At 34.0% G+C, this 26,084-nt stretch overlaps 1 protein-coding gene across 2 annotated transcripts in view; it reads left to right on the forward strand.

Moving 5' to 3' along the window:
• Positions 1-26,084, forward strand: part of LOC145263072 (cilia- and flagella-associated protein 221-like) — a 521,858-nt gene that overhangs the window by 390,021 nt on the left and 105,753 nt on the right. For both annotated transcript variants that reach the window (XM_080119938.1, XM_080119937.1), the window contains exon 18: positions 3,108-3,260. In XM_080119938.1, the coding sequence (XP_079976064.1) occupies positions 3,108-3,260 (153 nt within the window). The remainder of the gene's footprint in view (positions 1-3,107; positions 3,261-26,084) is intronic.

The following is a 26,084-nucleotide window of genomic DNA, read 5'->3' on the forward strand; positions in this document are numbered from 1 at the left end:
TCGAACCACATCTGCAGACATTATATTCTCATTAATGTAGATGTCATCAATGTAAGCTGAAGCAGCTTTTGCTGTAGTCTCATCCTGCATCAAAACAGTTTTAATAATAGTTGTCATTATTAAGGGTGCTACATTTAGGCCAAAACCTAAACGTGTCAAACAATATCGTTTTCCCTTGATTATCACTGTCTGAAATGGCCATAATGACTCATGGACAAGTATCTGCAGGTAGGCTCTCTTCAAATCCAGCAGTGCTACATTACTCCCTTTCTGACGCCACTCTCTTAGTTTAGCAGCGCACACATCTGCGTTTCCAGTGAAAGCATCAACATGTTGATTCAATTCTCGGTAAGCCATTACGGGCCGAATTTTGTCTTTAGTAGGTTGTTCAACAGCCATGAGCAGATTTAATCCTTTGGGTGGTCCTAGACGTTCCTGTGGGTATGGTATTAACCATCCGTTATCAATCCACATCTGAAGTTCTTCTTCATATGCGGCCCTATTCTTTGTGGAAACTGCATACTCTGGAATTGTGTTGCACAGCCGATCTGGTGCTGGCTCATAGTCCATTTCCACTTTGCAGTCCACGCTTTTCGTTGTCGTCAAACGTAGCACAGAAGTCCTTTTCTTCAATAGACATGGCTGCACAGACGTCTTTTCCAAGCATTACACCTCCAGTTGCTGTGATTATGACGCCTCTTAGTGCTTGTATTGCATCAATTTCAATCAACATGTCATAGCCAAGGGGTTTTTCTTGCATCACCAGAACATCAACTTTGGCTGTGTCACCCTTCTCAGTACAGATCGTGACTGTCCCTTCACCACAACATGCTCGGGATAAACCATTGATCGTCATAATACCGACTGGTTGCTCCCGCCACATCTGACAGTAATGTGCACTAACTATAGACCGGGAACACCCCGTGTCTATGAGTGCTGAACACTGCACATCGTCAATTTTAATGCCAATGAACGGTAATTCTGTGTTTATTGGTTGGCAAGGGGCAAGAGTGGCGATAGTACCTGGCCCCCAAGGTCGTTTCCCGAACAGTTGCGAGATATGTGCCCATACTTATTACAGCGATAGCATTGTACTGTTCTCTGTGCTCGTGGATATACACACCTCCTATCACTCTGGCAATCCATAGCAAAATGATTGGCCTCCCCACATTTATAGCACACTGGGCCTACACGCTTATTACTACCTGGGAGAGAATCTACATTGCTTCCATGCGGTTCGACTGTTGCATGTTGAATACTAGTTGCTGCTGCAATTGGCGCCTGTTCCTTACAGATGTTTCGAGCTCAGGCTAATAACTCGTCTGTTGTCAATTCATCAATTTGTGATGATGCCCGCAACAGTTTGCTGACCTCCTCAGGTAAGCCTACTAAAAAGGCACATCTTAATATCTTATCGTTAACCCCACCAAATGGTACTGACAACTTTTGTAGGTCGGCTAGATACACATCAACTGTTTCCTTGAGGTGAAGTCGCCGGCTCGTGAACTGTTGCCATGCAACAAACGGATCTGTACCAAACGCTGTATACAGGCTGTGTTTGATTGTATCCCAGTCTGGTTCATCCCCGAGTTGCTGGTAGACTGCATAGGCCCCTCTGGTTAACCTCAAAGGAATGACTGTGGCTGGTTCTTTAATTCTGCACAGTGTACAGATTTTCTCAGCCTTTTCCACATATTCGACGACAGACGATCCAGTGGTAGATCCATCAAACTCAGGTATCAAGCGAAAGTCGAAATAAAACTGGAAATAAATAAATAAAATTCGGGTGTGCATTTTTTATTTTTTTACAAAACGTTTTTATTATTTTATTACTTTTGGCACCACTAAACAAAGTCTCTTGCTTCCATATGTTCATGTTACCTGGCTGGCGTTTCTCCTTCCTTCTGACCGCATGCTGGGCCCAGCCAGCCCATTCTTATCTTTGCTTTTCATACCCATCTCTTTCGAGTATTCCATTAAAGTTCTCCTTTACCTTTCAAACATTGAGTTAATAGAGAAGTTTAGAACATAATTTTCCTCTCCCCAATTGAACATTTTAATATGTTGTAGTATATCTTTTGCTGGTTTCATTTATCTTACTGGGTTCCAGAACAAGAATTCATCTTTACTTTAGTAATTCATAAAAAATAAACCTAGAATTTGCATCAAGAAATGTATGTGTGGGGTTTGAACTTACAAACCACCTCATGCAAAAAATAAATAAATAAAAAAATAATAACAAAAAATAAACAGACGTAAATTTTCAAGTCTTATAAAATTCTTTGCAGTTCATGAAAAAATTAAGAAATTTACATATGGAGTTTAAACCTACAGACCACGTCATGCAAGACAAAAACTACAATAAAAACACGCTATCAACTTACCCACAGTATAATTTTCATAGTCTGTTGTTCTATCATTGTTGCTAAGCGATGACATGGAAAAAATTCTAGGCACTGTATATGTTCTCCGCTTATCTCAGCATTATTTAAATTTGTCCTGAATCTCCTCTTGCCACTGGTTTTTAACAACACCGACTTAGGAGAGGTGTGGTTGGAGATTGCAGACCTCTTGCCACAAAAATTCCCGGTGCAGACACTCTTACAATGGGTATCCGTAGTCTGTCGAGACTGAGGAAGCTATCATACTATATATATATATATATATATATATATATATATATATATATATATATATATATATATATATACCGTCATAAGACAACATGTACAATTAAAGAGATTAAAACAGGGGATCTTGGGTTTACTTTTGTAAGCTTTGTACGAACTTTCACTTCCCTTATTTTCTCCTTTAGTCCTCACATTCTATAAGCAATATTTCTGGCAAAGGAGGAAAATTGCTGTTTTCTTGGTCGGTATCTATCCATCTGACACTTATTGGTGGCTGGTTTTTAACCTTGAAATATTATTACTTTTTTTAAGCTCCTTACATCAAATGGCTTCATGGCTTTTCTAAAGCGATTTCTATAAAAAAAGATGGCCGCCCGATATATGGCATATCTAAGTTAATAGTTTTGAAAGTTCCGACTTTATTTAATACTATGTGTTATAGCAATTTATAGGATTTTCTTTACTTTTGTATTGCAGAACCCGCTTCCAAGCGTGCAGAGCTTTGAAATTGCCTTACCTTATTCGGAAGGAGATGCTGATTATAATATCTGTCCAATTCCACGGTTTCCACAGACAAATCCCACAAATGTAAAATATTTTTCGACACAAAAACAATTCCTGAACAAAGAGGTAAGTGCATTTGATTACAAGAACCTGCTATCTATAACTGGAGGGTTTCATATAATTAGAGCTATAATAGCTAGTGTTGGTTTCTTTTCTTGTGATCCCCCAGCAGCAAATGATACTGCTATCCTGTTTCTTAATTTCTTATCTTCAGAGGGAACATAAAAGGTCCGATCTAATAGGATCTTACATTGTTATATAAATCATAAGTCACCACTTATCAAGGCGTGGAAGCCACTCGGGGATAAGGCTTATTGCGTGTACAGTAAAATCGTAGTAATTGTTAGTAATGGAGATTTGATGAAGTGTCTTACTTAAGGGGGCGGTTTATCAGGAATTTGTTTACGTTGGACTTGAAGACATCCAAGTTGTAGTCAGGTGTGAAACAGGCAAACGGAACAGAGTTCCACAGTCGTGCAGTTCTAAAAAAGAAATTTTGTTCATGGAATTTTAATTTTGATTTAGGCACAGATATAGAGTGGGCAAAATTATTGACAGTGGTTTCAGCTAGACGGGTGTTTTTCATGAAAGATTGGCGAGGGGGGGACCAGCGATTGGAGCTCAGACGAGCACTTGCCATGGAACTAACGATAAAACAAAGACAGGCTCACAACGTCTCTTCTGTAGGAGAGAGGTTGCAGGGAAGAGAAAAGAGCACCCCCCACTAAGCCACAAAGTTTATTTTGTACTCTGTCAAGGCAAGATAGGCTGTTTTTAGCAGTAATGCCTCCTATTTATATTCCGCCCGAATAGATCAAAGGAGATTTTAAATTGCATTGTTATGATGACTGAACTTATGCATTCTGACCTGAAAGTTTCATCGCTCTATTTCTATTTTAGATATTGACGGTGTAAGACTCTAAGAAAGCAACTCATGTCATGGATACACATCAGAAGTAGAGATGGAGTCATTGAATTCCTTCATGCAGAAAAATTGAACCGATTAACATTCACCGGTGCCTGTTTAATGTTCATGAATCTGATAGAGTTGATGTCAGCACAGTTAGGAGGTAGATTCGTCGATTTTAGAGTTGGAACAGAGATATGAGTGATAACACGTACTCTGGACTTTTATGACAGAGACGTAAAAAGAACACTGGCAAAAGTGCATTGAGAATGGTGGTAACTATGTAGAAAAACAAAAGGTCACTCGTTTTAATGGAAACACTCCCGTCTTTGTACCTCTTAAACGTTTAAATTTCTTAGCTAAAAAATAGGAGGCCTTACTTTTGAAACGATGCTTGGATTTAAACTACAGGCGACCTTACTTCAAAAGTTATGTCATAGATATCGAATTTTTTATCTAAGAATTGCTTTCAGATATCTTTAGAAGGGAATCAAGAACCTAAAGTTGCTTAGCAAAACCATACATGATTATGTTTTCTAATTAAAGTTTAAACTGCTACTAATCACACTTTAAAGCTATCTATAGCATAGATGTCCAATTTCTGATCTCTGACTGGTGCTACCAGATCAGGCTGTCTAAAGATACCGATTTTCTGTCCTAAAATGTACCATTGATGTTATTGTTTTTATTTTCCCTTTGCAAAACGCAGTCATTTTCTGCAGATCCCAAAATAAAAACAACAATTTCCCTCTACAAAACAAACAAACCAAACACCATGAATAAATATTTGGAGATATTAGCTTAGTGCAAAAAAAAATGTTGTTTTTTGATGTTCAACTATATAAAAAAAAACAGGACATTATTTTTGCACCAACATTATATAAAGAAGTTGATTCATAAATATTTTTACCAAAATTATTGGATTCGGCATAAAATAAACCTAAAATGGTTGCTATGCCATAAAACAAACCAAACACCATGAATTAATTTTTAAAGATATAAAGAACTTGAAGCATAAAAACTTTTTTCCCAAAATGACTAGATTTGACATTAAATAATTAAAAAAAGGTTGATATGCCGTAAAACAAAACAACCACACCAAACTGATCCCAAGAATTGCTTTTATCTATTTTGAGAGGGAGAGGGCGAGAAATCGAAAGCTCCAATCTAGCCGATCCTTACATTATTACATACATCATATCGTTTAAGCAGCAATTGATTTCCATTTTATTGATGTCTATTTTCTGATCAAAGAGTAGCTTCATCTATATTTAGAGAGAACGAGGGATTTAAAGCACCTATCTTACAGGATTTTTTTTTTGACAAAGGAGTCACCACCTATCAAGGCTCGGAGGCCACTCGAAGATAAGAGTTAATGAGTGCACGGTAGTCAATGGGACAATGCCGTAGTAATCATTAGTAGTGGAAATTTGGTAAATTGGATTACTTAAGGGGAATGGCTCATCAAGAACTTGTTTACATTGGACTTGAAGACAACCATAGTGTAGTCAGCTGGAAAGCAGGGAAATAGAAGAGAGTTCCACAGGCGTGCAGTTCTAAGAAAGAAGCTTTATTCATGGAATCTACATTTAGGTTTAGGCACAGAGAAAGAGTGGGAGAAATTAGCGATAGTAGTTTCAGCTAGACGAGTGTTTTTTTTTGTGAAAGTTTGGCAATGGGGGTTCATAGATTGGAGATGAGACGAGTACTTGCCATGAAAATAACGATAGAGAAAGATATAGGCTTGCAACGAGTCTTCTGTGGGAAAAAGTTTGCAAGGAAGAGAAAAAGGCACCCCTTACTACGCTACAAACTTTGTATTTTAGACAAGACAAAATAAGGTGCTTCTAGCAGCTCCTGCCCCGATGTGGCAACAGTACTCTAGCGTTGGACGTACTCGGCTCTTATACAGGTAGAGAATTGCATCGGCAGTGAAGTATCTACTGGAGCGGTAGAAGGATTCCACCATGTTCCAGCAACCTTTACAACAAATTTGATGTACGTGTTCCATTTCAGATCAGGAGTAAAGGTCAGACCCAGAAGCTTGTCAAAACATGGAGTCTCCTCAAGACAAGAACCATTCATTGTAATTGATGCCAGACCTTATATTATGTTTTGTAATTAAACTTTAAACTGCAACTGATCTCACTTCAAATCCATTCTATGTCACATGATTAAACCAACCAATCAGAGACCTATACTCCTATCAAATGAAAAATATATATTGGAAAAACCTTGTTAATAATCTATATATCTGCTTTTTCTTTTCTTTGTTAATCTGTACATTATGCTTTGAAAAGGGCCAAAGACAACCTTTGAAAGCCGTGAAAAGAGAACAATCTGGCAACTTTGGACAAGAATATGAGAGTGACCGCCCTTTAATGTAGACTCATTTCCAATATAATTATAATAATATATGATCATTGTTGTGTGAGAAAAAAACATGTTGTGATTTCGACCTTCAGCGGTTCTTCACTGAAAGAAAGAAGTCAGCAAAACGTTATGCAAGAAAAGGGAACATTTAAAAGAAACAGGGAAAAAGAAAACATTGTCTGATAAGACGTGCTGAACTAAAAGAATAAATTAAAGATTGTCTCTTACAATGTGATTTTATTATTTGTATTGGACTATGTAGTACAATATTACTTTCTGAGTATTTATTAGTATTTACTAGGTGGAACGATAAAATTGTCGCCCTAGAAAAGACAACGATTCCACTTCCATTTGATGAAAACCAGTTTTCTTTTTTTGTTGCAAACCATCTACTAGTTGGCCAGTTGTGTACAAATCCCAAGAGCGATAGGAACCTTCTATCATATCTGAAAGTGACAGAATGAGCTATGAGCGAGATCGGAGATGCGCCACTCTACAACTCATGCTCTCTACTGATCCAAGTTATGACAACAGGACCATTACCAGCACTCTCAAAATGAACATCTGGACAGTTCAACACTTGAGGGCACAGCTCAATGAAGTTTCCAGCCACAGTTATGGTGTTTGGTATGGCTTCAATTGAGGGCCACATCATGCCACCTCACACCTTCAAAGTCGGTTTGAAAGTCAACACCAAAGTGTACCTGGATGTGCTGAAGAATGTTGTGATCTCCTGGTGCAACGAGGTGGCCGCTGGCTGACTCTGGGTGTGGCAGTAGGACTCGGCGCCTGCCCACAAGTCCAAAGAGACCCAGGCTTGTCTTCAGAAGGAGTGCTACAACTTTGTACCCTTCTCTCGCTGGTCCCCTTCTCCCCCGGAATAAACCCACTGGACTACTTTGTTTGATCATACGTCGAGCACATGAAACATTATTAATTTTTTTTATAGCTCCTTACATCAAATGGCTTCATGCTGTGTCTAGAGCGATTTCTATAAAAAAAAGGTTTAGTTCTGATGGCCTCAGAGAAAGATTAAATCTGGACAATATGAGAAAATGTGTACAGAACAGGAGACTTTCATGGTATGGCCACAATGAAAGAATAGAAGAGAGTTCTTGGGTCAGTAGGTGTATAACAGTTGAGCTTGTAGGATCTGTTCACAGAGGAAGGCCAAAAAAGCATGGGAGGAAATGATAAAAATGAACTTGAAATAAAGAGGGATAAATGAAGACCTGGTCAGAAATAGGTTAGTTTGGCAATTACTTTTTCCAAGCACTTTAGCACATGCTAGTAAAACGGATGTTAAACCGAATATGATGATAATGGTAATGTTATGATAGGTAGAGAAATGTAGAATTGTAACCCGAGTGTCGAGGAGAGTATCTTGGTGTGTTTGTACCGTGAAGGTACGTCTCTGAAACAACTGTTACATCCTGGCACGGAAACTGAGAGAATAAACGATAAAACGATAGTCCCATCCCCTTTAGATTAAGGGGTTGATATGTTGCCGTTGGTTACGTTTGCTTGACGGGTCTTTTTGTCTGGTCTTCTTCGTGTTGTTAGGCATCATTAATGATAGTAATTTCATTATCATTAACGACAGGAACCATTCTGCTGGAATTGAATGCGTGTATAAAATAAGTGACATCTTTTTTGTTTTAATAAAAATAAAAATGTATTTATAGCAACAATTAAGGAGTATTTTTTTTTTAACTCGAAAGTTGAGACCCGTCACCCGTTACCTTCAGGTTCTGATTTCAACTGCTCATGTCCGTCACCGACTGTGATCAGATCCAAACTGAATTACAGTTATTCCCTCCTCAAACCGAGAGGAATAGATAGTGTGTGTGAGAGAGAGAGAGAGAGAGAGAGAGAGAGAGAGAGAGAGAGAGAGAGAGAGAAAGAGAGACATGCATACATATAAACGAGAAACAAAGATGTATTTTACAGCTAACTTGACATTTTCACCTGTGTACCCCGATTGGACTGAGATTTTGTAAACATATGTCAATCTCCAACAACTGATGTGCGCTGACATGTTGAAAATACAACTGCGCCTATTTGATTTTATGTATTTCCCCACGAGTACAATGCAAATCTCGTATAAGTCTTTTACATACTGAAACGTGAGAATTACTTCCCTTTTAGTTTGTGCATGAAATCTCTGGAAGACTAATATCATAAATTAAGATATTAAGATATTATTAAACGCGAACAATACCGCTCTAGAATATACCAACTTTGTGGATCTTTGTTTTGTAGTTTGTGACATTTAGCTGGATATACACGCAGATACGCGTACGGATAACTGTCTTTAGATAATAGATTTTGCGAGATTGTAAATATTTGTAACTCGAAAACTTCACATGAGGATTGAGAATAACGAAACCATGATTGCATCCTTTGTAAAAAGAAAAAAGAAGAAAAAAGGAGAAAAAAAGAAGAAGAAAAAAGAAAAGAGACATCTCGATAGATGTCAAATATGAACCATTTGCATCACCATGGGAACGAGTGAAAAAAATGCAGGTAATTTGAAAAATGAAGGAAGCGATTCTGATCAGCAGGCAGAAAAGGTGAATTTGCGAAAAGAATGGAAGAATTATAAATGGTATGCGCATGAAATACATCTTATTGCTAAACCGTTGAAAATTATTTTGATAATAAATACTTTCAAATTATCGATCAGATATTTTGTGCCGTTTTTGTTCACTCTCTCCTCATCTAAAACCGATTGAATCTCATTGCAATGAATTGGTATTCTATAGCTTTCATTTACATATCTTTTAATGCTTCATAGAAACTATCCGACACATTATATATATATATATATATATATATATATATATATATATATATATATATATATATATATATATATATATATATAATTACATTTTAAAAATAATATATATACTGCTCCTCATGTGGGGGTACCAAATTGGTTAAAAGGGAAAATTATTCCCAACTCGCATTTAGGTAAAAATGCACTTTCGTAAATAATTGAATTCATTCAAAAACATATCGCTAAAACCAAAACAGAAACAGCATATATATATATATATATATATATATATATATATATATATATATATATATATATATATATATATATATATATATAATTTTTGTCATTCAATAAATTCAAAAATTTATGACGTGAAATATTTCAATTTCATATCGAAAGATTTTTATTATTCTATGTAAGACAAAGAATACATTTGAAATATTATCGCCTTATCCTATAGGATTTCGATGTCTACCATCTCTTCAGAGGAGAAAATATAAGTAAATAGTTATAATGGTTTAGGTGGGATAGTACTTATAGAATATTACTGCCAATAATATTTTGTAAAACTTATAATCACAGGTTTCCATACCAGTTGATTGTTAGATAATTTTATTCTGAAGTGTATATATATATATATATATATATATATATATATATATATATATATATATATTGCGAGATTGTAAATATTTGTAACTCGAAATTATAGCAACATAATACCAATAACTATAATAAAATTAAAAATAGAAGAAAAAGAAATATAATTTGGTATACGGCCCCATACAATCAAAGGTTAAAAACAAAACTTGGCAAGAAATTTCTAGATCTTATTGAAAAACATTTTCCCGCAACCAACCCCTTACACAAAATCTTCAATAAAAATACCTTAAAGTTATCCTACAGTTGTTGCGAAAATTTAGAGATGATAATTAAGGGACATAATAACAAAATACTAAATAAAAACAATGTAAACAACAACAAAATAAACAATAAAAACAGTAGATACCATGACAAAAATAAAACTAACACTAGCAGAAATAATAATAACAATAACAATAATAATAATAATAATGACAAACCAACCCCAGACAAGAACAACAATACCATAAATAAAAATACTAATAACGAACAAGATAAATGCAACTGTAGACACCGCACACTTTGCCCAGTTCAAAATAAATGTCTAACAAAAAGCGTAGTTTACCAGGCAACAATATTTGCGAAAGAAAACCCGAATAACAAGAAATATTACGTAGGAATGACTTCCTTAGATTTCAAAACCCGATACTATGACCACAAAAGTACATCCAACAATAAAAAAAACACCGTATAAAAACAACACTAGCAAATAAATACTGGGAACTCAAAGAAAGCGGACATTCGCCAATAGTCCAATGGAAAATAATAAGACAAGCTACCACGTGCAGGCATTTAGACGACCCATGTAAATTATGCCTCCATGAAAAATTTGCTATCCTGTACTTTAAAGAACCCCAAAATCTATTAAACTGTAGAAGAGAAATAGCAAATAACTGTGTTCACAAAATAAAACTTACTCTAGGATAGCGATACAAAATAGCTTTAAAACTAACAAAAACAATAGAAAATAAACAAATAAATAAATTAAATAAACATGAATATACATAAACGATCACACATATATGTATGTATATATATATGTATATATATGTACATATATGTATGTACACATAGGTGTATTTATATATTAAAAAAAAGAAACAAAAGAAAGGAAAATGGCTGCCTTAAACCACTAACCTAATTCTAAAACAGATCCTTTGTTCGATAAAATGCATACCCATTGGCTGATAGGAAGGGGCGCGGTGGATACTAGAAAGCTGATTGACTAACTAAAATCCCCACCAGAAGAGGACCATATAAAAACGAGAAACAACCACAGAATTCGCGCATAAGCCTGACGAATCCTAGAGTGGATGAAACGCCGAATATTCGGTGTAGCTTAAACGCCATATATATTTTATAAATTACTAACTAGCTCTACCTACGTATTGAGCACTTTTGAAGTAAATACTTAAAGTTTACGCATAAATCTATATTTTCGTATATTAATTTTATGTGAGTAAATGAAGTAGTTATACTTAGCTCCTGAAACAGTCGAGCACTCTCAAAATAATTTGTTTCACCTCATTAAAAATAGATACGGAAAGAGTTCATTTCGAGACATCGCTAAAAACATCCCCACACCCAGCAAGCATCGCTATATTATTAAATTACTCCAAAACTAGATGAACTAATATGCCAAATGCGATGGCGAGCAAATTTCTTCCTTAAAAATGAAAATGTAAACAAAAAAGAATCCTATTGTTTTAAAACCCTTAAAAATGCGAAAACAGTAGACCTTTTGATAAATTTTAAAAATGACCTTTTAAACGTAATTAAAAACCTAGAATTCCACAATCAACCTAACAATTTCCAACGTTATCGTTAGAAACATAAACAACTCTAATAAAATCTTTGTAAAAGCAGATAAAACCAGAAACTTTTATAAATAGATAAGCAAGAATATAACAAACTAATCACAGAGAACATTACAAAAAAACTACAAAAAACTAGACACAAACGAATGTGACTACATAGATATAATAAATACTGAAAGTAAACTAATTACCGATAAATTAAAAATTAGCGATAAAGTTGGCAAATTGAAACCTAGAGAGGCATACATTCTGCTTAAAGACCACAAATCGGACTTTAATAATAATCCCAGCACCCGCCTGATAAACCCAACTAAACCAGAAATAGGTAGAATTAGCAAAACTATACTCTTTAGAGTAAACAAACCAAACAAATCAAACAAGACCTAGAATTAAACCAGTGGGCAAATACTACCGAAGCAATCACCTAGTTTAAAAATATAGAAAACAAAGATAAATGTACGTTTATACAGTTTGACATCATAGACTTTTATCCCTCGATATCCGAAGAACTTTTTAACATTGCCCTAGAATTTGCTGAGGCATACACTGATATATCCTCGGAAGAAATCAACATCATTAAAAAATGTAAAAAATCAGTTCTAATAAATAACAATAACCAATGGATAAAAACTAAAATGAAAAATTCGTTTGATTTGGCGATGGGTGCCAGAGACTCTGCAGAGGCATCAGATCTTGTGGGATTATTCATTCTATATACCCTCACAAGCATATTTGAAACTACGGATATCGGCCTATATAGAGATGACGGACTAGCTATAATAAAAAAACTCCAACAAAGTCAAGAGAGAAAACTTTAAGAAAATCATACACAAGGAAATGAAAAAATTAGGCCTAAAAGCAGACGTATCAGCTAACATAAAAATAACAAACTTTCTGGACGTCACGTTAAACTTAGATAAAAACACATATGAATCATACGTAAAAGATAACGCTACTCCAATTTACGTAAACCCTAAGTCCAATCACCCACCATCAATTATAAAACACATTCCTAACTCGATCGTAAGTAGACTCAGTAATAGCTGAAGCGATGAAAATGCATTTAACAGGTCAACCAATATCTACGAAACAGCCCTAAAAAATAGTGGATACAAAAATATCGATATCAAATATAAGCAACAAAACACCAACAACTATAATAAAATTAAAAATAGAAGAAAAAGAAATATAATTTGGTATACGGCCCCATACAATCAAAGGTTAAAAACAAAACTTGGCAAGAAATTTCTAGATCTTATTGAAAAACATTTTCCCGCAACCAACCCCTTACACAAAATCTTCAATAAAAATACCTTAAAGTTATCCTACAGTTGTTGCGAAAATTTAGAGATGATAATTAAGGCACATAATAACAAAATACTAAATAAAAACAATGTAAACAACAACAAAATAAACAATAAAAACAGTAGATACCATGACAAAAATAAAACTAACACTAGCAGAAATAATAATAATAATAATAATAATAATAATAATAATAATAATAATAATAATAATAAATGCAACTGTAGACACCGCACACTTTGCCCAGTTCAAAATAAATGTCTAACAAAAAGCATAGTTTATCAGGCAACAATATCCTGTACTCTAAAGAACCCCAAAATCTATTAAACTGTAGAAGAGAAATAGCAAATAACTGTGTTCACAAAATAAAACTTACTCTAGGATAGTGATACAAAATAGCTTTAAAACTAACAAAAACAATAGAAAATAAACAAATAAATAAATTAAATAAACATGAATATACATAAATGATCACACATATATGTATGTATATATATGTATATATATGTACATATATGTATGTACATATAGGTGTATTTATATATTAAAAAAAAAGAAAAAAAGGAAAATGACTGCCTTAAACCACTAACCTAATTCTAAAACAGATCCTTTGTTCAATAAAATGCATACCCATTGGCTGATAGGAAGGGGCGCGGTGGATACTAGAAAGCTGATTGGCTAACTAAAATCCTCAACAGAAGAGGGCCATATAAAAACGAGAAACAACCACAGAATTCGCGCATAAGCCTGACGAATCCTAGAGTGGATGAAACGCCGAATATTCAGTGTAGCTTAATCGCCATATATATTATCTAAATTACTATATATATATATATATATATATATATATATATATATATATATATATATATACATAGGCGACAATATGAGTGAAGAATGAAGTCACAAAAACTATATATATATATAAATATAGAATGATTAATTTATTTAATAAGGGTTTACATACATTTAGTTGGGGAATAAAGGGGACTCTTTATATCAAAGTATTTCGAAGCAGTATGCTTCTCATCAGAAGAGTAAAAAAGATGCTAGGTAACATAATGGGGATGTGACGTCTAGCGAAGGATTCATCAGGAACGAAATAAATCAATAAAATTATTGATGATGTTGGGGGAAGTATATTGAACTCTAAGATAAAGGAGAAGCGTATTATATGAAGTGTAATGTTAAAAAGTGTATAGGGTTTCTATCATAGTCTTAAATAATGTAGTTTATGTGTTTAAACTCAAGGGGAGGTATAGGGGTAATTAGGTTGTGGTTCTATTTCATCCATATGTAAGATATATCTATCTATGCAGTATCTATGCAGGGGGGTTATATACCAATATATAGCTATTGTAACTTCATTTTGCATTCTTATTGTCTCCTATATAAGCTCAATTGAAATTTATTGAGCTTTATATTATCCCGATAAAAGTTTCCTCTTATAGAATTGAATTTACTCTCTTCTTCTATCTATCCTCGTTAACTACACATACATATATATATATGCATATATATATATATATATATGCATATATATATATATATATATATATATATATATATATATATATATATATAACTACTTAATTTACTGACATAAAATTAATATACGAAAGTATAGATTTATGCGTAAACTTTAAGTATTTGCTTCAAAAGTGCTCAATACGTATGCAGAGCTTGTTAGTAATTTATAAAATATATATGGCGATTAAGCTACACTGAATATTCCGCGTTTCATCCACTCTAGGACTCTTAGCCCTAGAGTGGATGAAACGCGGAATATTCAGTGTAGCTTAATCGCCATATATATTTTATATATATATATATATATATATATATATATATATATATATATATATATATATATATATATATATATACTAGTAAAAGTACCCGGCGTTGACTGGGTTCAAAAACAGCCTACAGAAAATGGACTCTGATTTATGAAAGTATGATAGGTTATGAAAAGGAAGGGTTGTAAAGAGTTAGCTTCAAATTTGTAGGTATCAAAACCAAAGCAAAATATGATGAAAATAAAAATAAAATAGATAAACCTCATAATTTATTATACCATACCTTTTCACACTGAAACACTTATCACAATATTCTGTGGATCTATATTAAAAAACCTTGTTAAACTTTGTGACATATTTTCATTCTATGGAGATCAGGCGCGAACGAACACCCCATAATTTTATTATACCATATTTCTTAAAACTGAAACATAATTATCAAAGTATACTTACGCAGATAGATATGAAAAGTCTTTATTAAAGTTTGTGCCTATTTCCATTCCATGGAGGCCAGGCGCGAACGCAGACCCCACAATTTTATTATACCATCCCTATTTAAGTTAAAACATACTTATCAAAGTATTATTATGTACATCTATATCAAAAACCCTTGTAAAAGTTTTTTTGTTCATTTTTTATTTCCATACTTTTGTTACATGAAAAGGGTTGTCCCCTTTTCATATGAGTAAAAAAAAAAGAGAATTAGTTAAATGAAAATAAAATCAGATAAAACGGGAATCGAACCCTGTAGATAAGTTTTAAAGAACAATAGGTTTTAAATGGAATGTCCAGTAAATTGTTGATTCTGTTTAAATATTTAATGAATACACATTTGGCTGGAAACTATTCACATTGTTAGAAAGAATGCATAATAAAATATGGGTTATATGAATTAGATAAGTAGGTAAAATTCCTTTGTAAAACAACAAGGAAAATGGGAAATTTCCTGGTCATCAGAAATGGTTTCAAAAACGCGCAAATCGCACATGTTGATAACACGTGAATTATAGCCATGTTGACCAGACATACATATGATTTCTCAATATAGGAAAGAGTTGGAAGTTAGTTAGGGAGAGTGAGACGAGAGTGAGACGAGAGTCAGATCAGAGTTGGGGAGAAGAGAGAGCTGACATGGATCCTTGGAAGCGAGGTTTGAAGAAGAAATCACGTAAGACTTGAATTCCTGGATGCAAAGTCATTGACCGGTCATATGGAATAATAAAAAGAACATCTTCATCTTTTGTATCTGCGTCTTTGTGTTGTTATTCAACAGAAAATGTATTGTCCATTTGTGTTATAAGAACTTTGTGAAAATCATCATCACCAAAAACAAATGTAAAGTGGAATTGTATTAATATGAACTTTGTGTTTATAAAAATGTACAACTGTCTCTCTCTTTACATGTACCTGTTAATGTCACCAATATGCTAGCTGTCATTGCACACAACATGAAAAACAACAAATATATAAGTCGTCATCTAAACAAGAACACTTACAGAATGGATTGAGAGAGAGAGAGAGAGAGAGAGAGAGAGAGAGAGAGAGAGAGAGAGAGAGAGAGAGAGAGAGAGGTGAGTAAACGTGGAGTGTAGACGCGTTTATCAGAACCGAGGGTCAGCTGACCAGATTACGTATGAGTGACGTGGTCAGGTTGGCTAGATCTGAGAGACTGGATTTGGACTTTGAAGAAGACGGACGGCTTAATAGCTGTTCCCTCCCCTTCACTGGGGGTGGGGGACGCTGACGTGTTCAAAGCAAGCAAGATTCACTTCCATATTCTGTGTCGACATCTGGAAGGAAAATAAAAAACTATAAAACCAATTCATCGTCTTGGAGTGACAAATCTTCGTCTAACAGGTACCAGTCTCCCTCCAAGAAAAGATGAATTCCAGATGGATCAACATCGACGACACATGAAGTAAGGTATGTCGAAGAAAATGCATGTAACACACACACACAAAAGCATATGAACAATTAGAGATGAACACACACAACCGCATATAAAACTAGACGATCATACGCACACGGAATTCTTTTATGTTATACACCAAACGTCAATTTGGTGCCCCTCTATGATAACCCTAGTGATAACTTCAATGATAAAGCTATGTAACACACTTTGGGGGCCAGGCGCGAACGCAGACCCCATAATTTTTATGAACCACCGTTCTGCCAGATCAAACATACCCATTCCTGATCCTCGATACATCTTCTATCATTATATGTAATCACTTTTTAAAATAGTCAACCATACAGGAGCCTGTTCGCCCCCCCCCACACACAGACGTTCAGCTTTATATTATATATATATATATATATATATATATATATATATATATATATGTGTGTGTGTGTGTGTGACTACTTCATTTAATCACATAAATTAATATACGAAAGTATAAATTTATGCGTAAACTTTAAGTATTCACTTCAACAGTGCTCAATGCATAGGTAGAGCTATGTTTTAAGCAATAAAACATATATGGCGATTAAGCTACACAGAATATTCCGCGTTTCATCCACGCTAGGATTCATCAGGCTTAAGCCTGATGAATCGTAGCGTGGATGAAACGCGGCTTAAGTCTGATGAATCGTAGCATTGATGAAATATATATATATATATATATATATATATATATATATATATATATATATATATATATATATATATATATATATATAGAGAGAGAGAGAGAGAGAGAGATATGCGTACACATCCATATATAAACATATGCATACACCCCTATTATCAACCAAATATATTAAGCCATATATATATATATATATATATATACACATGCATAAAATAAAGTCAGTGAACAAGTGGGGATATGAAGCTAACGATGTATCAGCACTAATCTTAATCGGGTTTTACCGGCTTCCTCCTAAGGATGAAGTTTCTTGGGAGTATGAAATTCACAAGCGGTCCCCAGTTACACGTATATCCCTGTGTTAGGGGAGATGCTGACATTAGGTTTTTGTGTCCTTGCAGGGAAGTGTCGACGTCCTCCTATATACAGCGCCTGGAATTCCCAAATTGGTTACCCATTTTAGTAATGATCAGGCTCAACATTGCTTAACTTTGGTGATCTGATGGAAACCGGTGTGTCAATGCGATTAAGCCGTACTCTAAAGATGAATAAATAGATATAAATAAATATGGTTAAATGGATATATTATAATATAAATAATTCAGATAGAAGATTAGGTATAACGAAAAAAAAAAAATAATAATCATGATGATGATGGTGGTGGTGGTGGTAGTAGTAGTAGTAGTAGTAGTAATAGTTTAAGCATCAAAAGAAAATGATACATGTATTTGCTATAAAACGAAAAGATGTCATATACATATTGAAATCAATATAGAAAAAAGTTCAAATTTATACATACGTATAAGTATATATGTAGGTGTAGGTGATTGTGTTAATTATTTTTTGAAAATATTTGTACAATTTGAGAGGGTCGAGGTGTCTTGAGACCTGTCTGATGTGTATTGAATCGGATGATATCCATTGTAGTCCTTTTTGTTTTCGTACTTTTGTTGATGGGAAATTAGACTCTATTAGGAGGAATCTAATATTGTCTATCGTGTGTCCAGATAAATTGAAGTGACTTGCTAGCGAGGTGGGGGATTTTTGTCTGATTGTCATTAATGATTGTTTAGGCAGTTTCGAAAATACACCCCCCACACACACACTTTGAGGTTGCTATTTTTCAAAGGTAAGGTAACCAGTAAAATATAACGAGGTTAATACAAGAGTGCTTAATACCGAAGTAGAGCAAGTTTAAATTCATTAAGAATTCCGCTTTTGAATATAAGCGTTGTTGCCTGAAGAGGTCTCTAGTTACTAAATACTAGAAGACCGAAACATACTCATGACTGTGTAGCAACGCATTACTGCTTATGTAAAGACAAATTGAAAGTATATATATATATATATATATATATGACTACTTCATTTAATCAGATAAATTAATATACGAAAGTATAAATTTATGCGTAAACTTTAAGTATTTACTTCAACAGTGCTCAATACATAGGTAGAGCTAGGTAGTAAGTTATAAAATATATATGGCAATTAAGCTACACAGAATATCCCACGTTTCATCCACGCGTGGACGAATTAAGCTACACAGAATATCCCGCGTTTCATCCACGCGTGGATGAAACGCGGAATATTCTGTGTAGCTTAATTGCCATATATATTTTATAACTTACTATATATATATATATATATATATATATATATATATATATATATATATATATATACTCACACACACACACGCACACATATATATGTGTGTGTATGTGTAGATGTAGATCTATATATATACATCCACACACACACACACACACACACACACACACACACACACATATATATATATATATATATATGTGTGTGTGTGTGTGTGTGTAGTAAGTTATAAAATATATATGGTGGTTAAGCTACACTGAATATTCCGCGTTTCATCCACTCTAGGATTCTTCAGTGTAGCTTAATCACCATATATATTTCATAACTTACTACCTTGCTCTACCTACGTATTGAGCACTGTTAAAGCAAATACTTAAAGTGTACGCATAAATTTATACTTTCGTATATTAATTTTATGTGAGTAAAGGAAGTAGTTATATATATATATATATGTATATATATTTGCATATATATATTTATATATATATATATATATAGATAGATAGATATATACACACACATATATATATATATATATATATATATATATATATATATGACCGTTAAACTTTGAATTCCATATCAACAGTGCTTTTAACACAGCAGACTTTTTAATTTACATATATATATGTATATGTATATATATATATATATACACATATATATATATATATATATATATATATATATATATATATATATATATATATATATAAGCATTTTCTCATTAAAAGTTGAAGTAAGAATATTGATTAAAATAAGATATTCTCAAATAGGTATAGTAAATAAGTATATAAAAAAGTCTCCTCAAATAGATATAAATAGACTTATTTAAAGATAACCCCCTTTCCGCCAGGAACAAAGAAAATGGATTCTTTCGAGTGATTTTACTTCAAACGAATCGATGGAATGTTTCTGCAACGAACCAGTAAGAAAGAAGAAATAATTCTTGCTTATCAAACACAAGTTCATAGAACCGGCAACAAGTTTTTGAATAGTTTTATTTTACTGCCACTCTAGTTGAAATTTCTTTTTTTTTATTCTTTTGAAATTCATTGCTTTTGATTATTTTCTGTTTAAATACGTCTTCGTTTTTGTATGAAACGCTTTGGCTGTCATTTTGGTCTGTAAGTTTTTCTCTCACTTTTCAGTGTGTAGTTACGTTTTCATCACTTAAACAGATTTTTTCGATGCATCCAAGCATATTTAAAAGAGGCTAGTTTCTGTTCATCGATCTGTCACATGTAACTTTGAAATATCGTTTTCATGGTCTGTCACAATTAAGTTTGAGATATTTTCTTGGTCTGCAACATCTATTTTTTGGTCTTTCACATATTTAACTTTGAAATATAATTTTAAGTTCATCTCAATTGCGTTTCCAATATCATTTTCTTTGGTCTGTCACAGTTAAGTTTAAGTTATTGTTTTCTTTAATCTGCCATTAATAAGCTTGAAATATAATTTCTTTAGTCTGTCATTAATAAGCTTGAAATATAATTTCTTTAGTCTGTCATTAATAAGCTTGAAATATAATTTCTTTAGTCTGTCATTAATAAGCTTGAAATATAATTTCTTTAGTCTGTCATTAATAAGCTTGAAATATAATTTCTTTAGTCTGCCACAAATGCTTTTCAAATATCATTTTCTTTAATTTCTCATTAATAAGCTTGAGATATCATTTTCTTTAATCTGTCATTAATAAGCTTGAAATAGCATTTTCCTTAGTCTGTCATTAATGGAGCTTGAAATAGTGTTTTCTGTAGTCTGTCATTAATTAGTTTAAAATAGCATTCCTTTAGTTTGTCGTTTATTAGTTTGAAATAGCATTACTTTAATCTGTTATTAATAAGCTTCAAATATAATTTCTTTTGTCTGTCATTAATTACCTTGAAATATCATTTTCTGTAGTCTGTCATTAATAAGCTTGAAATATCATTTTCTGTAGTCTGCCACTAATAAACTTGAAATATCATTTCTTTAGTTTGTCATTAATAAGCTCCAAATAGCATTTCTTTCTTTGTCACAATTAAGTTTAAATTATAATTTTCTTTAGTCTGTCACAATTAAGTTTAAATTATAATTTTCTTTAGTCTGTCACAATTAATTTTGAAATATCATTGTTTAGTCTGTTACAAATACCTTTTAAATATCAGTTTCTTAGATCTGCCACATTAAATTTTGAAATATCATATTGTCCGTTGTTTTGTCACTCGCTTTACTTCGAAATAACATTTTCACTACTAAATGCACAGATTGAATCTTATTTTTGATACGTCCAAGTTTTTAAATTAGCGGCTTTGTCTTATATACGGTCCGTGAGTCTGTCACGGTAAGTTTCAAACATCGAACCACCGCATCCGTTTTTGTTTTTGAACTCTTGCAAATTAGCAGCAAACATGATCAGAATAAACACACAAATAAAATTGAATAAAAAGAACAATAAAACCTGATGAAATAAAAAAAAAAATTATAATGCGATAAGGGGTGGGTGGGTGGTTAGTTGTCCATAATTAGTTTCGTCCAAAGTGAATTATTGAATCCGGTTCTTTCTCTTGCAGATATTAGTTTCATAATGAATAATGTTATTTCATGGGAAGTTCTATGGTTGTGCATCTTATAAAATTAAATCATGAAAACGCCTTTTTTTTGTTTTATAAAAATACAAACAAAAAACTTTCATTTTTTCATCATCATCATCATCATCATCATCATCATCATCATCATCATCATCATCATCATCATCATCGATATATTTGTTAACTTTGGTTCGTAGCATTTTGCTGGCAACAACCTCATTTCAACACTCTCTCTACTTGTGCAATGTATGACTTTTCCTTTTTCTTTATTTACTAGCTGGCCGCCTGTCGTTGCCCGATCGCACAATACGCTTAAACATGATACTTTAGTTTATGCAGATTACGTATGTATTATGATAAAATCCATCCTCTATTGATTATTACATATTACTAGAAATAATTTGCGTGAGGACTAACTCGCAAAAGATAAATTAAAAAAAAATAATAATGATGGTATCGTTCATCAAATTTCGTCTGTATTTGTTTACAATATCACATCAGCTGATATTTGGGCTTGACGATCTTAAATATAGTCTTTCTTCTCTTATAGATAAAAAAGACGATTTTTCATAGGGGAATATTTTACTTTACACCGGCCAAGGGGAAATAATAAAATTATTTTCTTTGGCCGGTGTAACGTAAAATATTCCCCCTGTAAAAAAATCTTTTTTCTTGAGAAGAAAGACTATTTTTAAGATCGGATTTTTTTCGATCATAGACACTTATCGGATGATAAATATTTAAAATCACTGCTCGACATATAAATTACCTCTTTGTGAAATTTGCAAAAGATAGGCTCAACCGTTTCGGAACCTATAAGGAAGGAACTCTCTCTCTCACACACACGCACACACACGCACAAAGTGACTTTTATATAATAAAGGAGATAACTTTCTTTTGTTTAATTTTATAATTTTTTACCATTTATTAAGGCCCGAAGGCCATTCGAGGATATGGGTTAATGAATGTACGGTGGTAATGTAATAATCGTTAATGGTATAAGTTCGGTAGATTTTGGATTATTTAAGTGGGCAGCTCAATAAGAACTTGTTTACATTGGAGTTGAAAGCGACCATATTGTAGTCAGCCGGGAAGTAGGCCAGTGGAACGGGCAGGTAGTTCTAAGAGAGAAGCTTTGTTCATGGAATCTGCATTTAGATTTAGGCACAGATAGAGAGTGGGGAGAATTGGCGGTAGTGGTTGTAGCTAGTTGAGTGTTTTTTGTTAAGGTTTGGCAAGGGGGAACCATAGATACTAGCTCAGTCGAGCACTTGCCATGAAAAAATGATAGAGCAGAGACAGGCTTGTAACGTTTCTTCAAGAGGTTGCAAGAAAGAGAAAAGAGCATCACCTACGAGTTTTTGAAGCCGGTTCTGAACTCTATTAAGGCAAGATAGGATAAGCCGAACAACTCTTTCCCAGATGTTCATAAATGACCTCCCCGACAGAATTGCCTCTGAGATGGGTATATATGCTGATGACACTACACTCTATGGCAGGCACGACAGGAAGACGAATGAACACATTTCTAAAGAAATGGCAGAAACACTAGAGGAAGACCTTCAATCTGTGGTGGAATTGGGACAAAAGTGGTTGGTCGCGTTCAATGCTGCCAAGACTAAACTAGTTTCATTCAATAATTACAAGAAACCCTCTCTACCACCTATAGCAATGGCCAACGACTCTTTATCTGAGAGTCCATCTTTCAAACTCCTTGGCCTAACGTTCACAGGAAACATGAGTTGGAACAATTACATTGAAGGCATTGCCAGGGCCGCTGCAAGAAAGGTGGGCTCTCTCTACCGTGCTAGACAAATACTAACACCCGAAAGTATCCTGTACCTCTATAAGGCCACCATTCGCCCATGTATGGAGTATTGCTGTCACATCTGGGCTGGTGCATCTGCTATTAGTCTCTCGCTCCTTGACAAGGTTAAAAAGAGAGTCGCAAACCTGATAGCCCCTGAACTGGCATCTAAGCTTCAGCCTCTGTCCCATCGACGAAATGTTGCATCCTTCTGCCTTTTCTACAAGTATTTTAGTGGTGAATGCTCTGACGAACTGCAATCACTTGTGCCCCCACGACGTGAGCACCCTTGACAAACCCGACAGGCTGCTAAATCCCACCCCACACTGTAGAGATCCCTAGATGTAAAAGATCTTTTTACTCCAATAGTTTCTTCCCCAGAACCGCTAGACTCTGGAATTCCATTCCAGGTCCCTGCTTCCCCAACAGTACTGACGTGCAGAAGTTCAAGTGTAATGTGAACCGACATCTTGCTGCCCAAATCCCTACATAGTACCCCAGTAGTTGTTGCCCCTGATAGTAGCCCCTTACACCAAAGTGGCAATTTGCCTTGTTTGGGGTGAAAATGTAAAAAAAAAAAAAAAAAAAAAAGATGTGGCATCAGTACTCCATTTTAGGATGCACTTGGCTCTTATACACATAGAAGACTGCATCAGTAGTTAGATACCTACTCCATTCATTTTAATTGGGGCCAGAGGGGGGTCAGAGCGATTATGATAAAAAGAAAGCTTTGTTTTAGATGCATAAACATTTACCAGCCACCGTTTTCCCCATTGCACCACCCGCTCAAAATCAGAAAAGAGAGAATTAGAAAGATCTTGGTCATTTCTGGCCTTTGAAGTTTTGCCATAGATTGTGGTCTCGTCTGCATGAATGTCTACGAATGATCTAAGAATGTGATTTGGAAGATGAACGTTAAGAAAAAAAGTTGGGCCCAAAATAAAACGCTGAGGGATGCGAGAATTGATACTATGAGCTTCTGATTTCTGTCCATCGACTACTCTTATAAGCCTATTATAATTGAGAGGACATTTCCATCTATTCCATAGCTGGCAAGCTCGTGAAGCGGATGACATCAAAGCCTTTGATATGTGATTGAGGTTTTTGTTTTGATTGTATCTGACTTCTTCCATCTCTCTTTTTTTCTGAAACGAACGACACGCAGGAATCTGTTTGACTCTGAAACAAATATTGCCCATGCAAGAAAATCCAACGTCTTTTATGACTCCTGAGACTTGCATGCATGTTAATGAATATGAGCCTCACTTTCGGTTCAGTCGCACATGTGCAGTGCCATTTCTGGGTCGGCTGACATGACGTCACATATTATCTACCCCCGCTCCGATATCAGATCACAGCATGTGCAAGGTTGCAATGATAATCTCCAGTGTGTGCTTTGTCGCATGAGTGGTTCTAAGGTTTCCCCATTTTGTGTTGTCTGTCTGTGTTATCTGAAGTCTCATCATTCGCTCCGCCAGACAGGATGGCATTATTCCGGCGTCGCATACCCTTCATATGGTGTGTCGTGCCGTCGACAATAATGGCTTGTGGGCTGATCCTCTCTATTTCCGTTACTGGTTTTGTGTAGAGGCTGGTAACGTGGGCACTGGGTCAATATTCCTTATCCTAACTTCATATCTGTATATATCATTGGAAGGTGCAGGGGCACATAGGCAAACTAACACAATAGGCACACTCTTGAGCTGAAGGAAAACTCCTTGAATTTCCTACTAGTGAACGCAATGTCGTTCTTACTAAGCAATTCCTTAGACGGGCCGTGCTCAAATAATATTGATTCAAGATGCTGAATAATGTTTCGGACGTCAAATGGTAAAACACTGAAAATAGTGTTTCAAACTTGATTGTGAAAAACAAAAGAAAATGCTGTTTCAAACTTGATTGTGAAAAACAAAAGAAAATGCTGTTTAAAATTAATTTTGATGAACAAAAAAAAAGCTTTTTACAAACTTAAGTTTGATAAACAAAATTTGTGTCAAATATAAGTGTGATAGTAAAAATACTCTTCCAATTTAATTGTGACAGATAAAAGGAAATGTAACGTAAAATGTAAATGTCCCCCCAAATAAAATTCTATTTCAAACTTAATTGTGACATATAAAAGAAAATACCATTCCAAAGCTAATGTGACAAACAAATGTAAATAATGTTTCAAACTTAAATGTGACAGACAAAATGAAATGATATTTCAAACTTTAACATAACAGACAAAGCTTAAAACTTATGTGTGACAGACAAAAGAAATACTACTTAAAATTTAGATATTGCAGAAAATTCTATTTCAAATTTAATTGTGACAGACAAAATGAATTGCTATTTCTTAACGTAAGCAGAACACACCGACTAACCAACAAACCAATGGGTAAAATCTCTCGTGATGACATCCAAAAACTTGTAAAAATACAATTTTAATAAACCCGAAAAAATGTAAAATCGAAATAAAACTACTAAATTAAATAACAGAAAAAAAAATCAATTTTTTCCCCTAAATTTCAAAAATGCATTAGCAGTTACATCCATTTTTGATGATATCCTGTCAAGTAAAAAATTCAAAATTTTTGATAATTTAATATAATTTGTATTTGGAGCGAGACTTAAAATTACTTCTCTGTATTATTTCGAAAAAAAAAAAAAGAAGTGTCATTTTCATTTCAAGAGA

The sequence above is a fragment of the Euprymna scolopes genome, chromosome 38 (assembly GCF_053919585.1).
Source record: "Euprymna scolopes isolate OS-2025 chromosome 38, ASM5391958v1, whole genome shotgun sequence".
NCBI classification, from domain to species: domain Eukaryota; kingdom Metazoa; phylum Mollusca; class Cephalopoda; order Sepiida; family Sepiolidae; genus Euprymna; species Euprymna scolopes.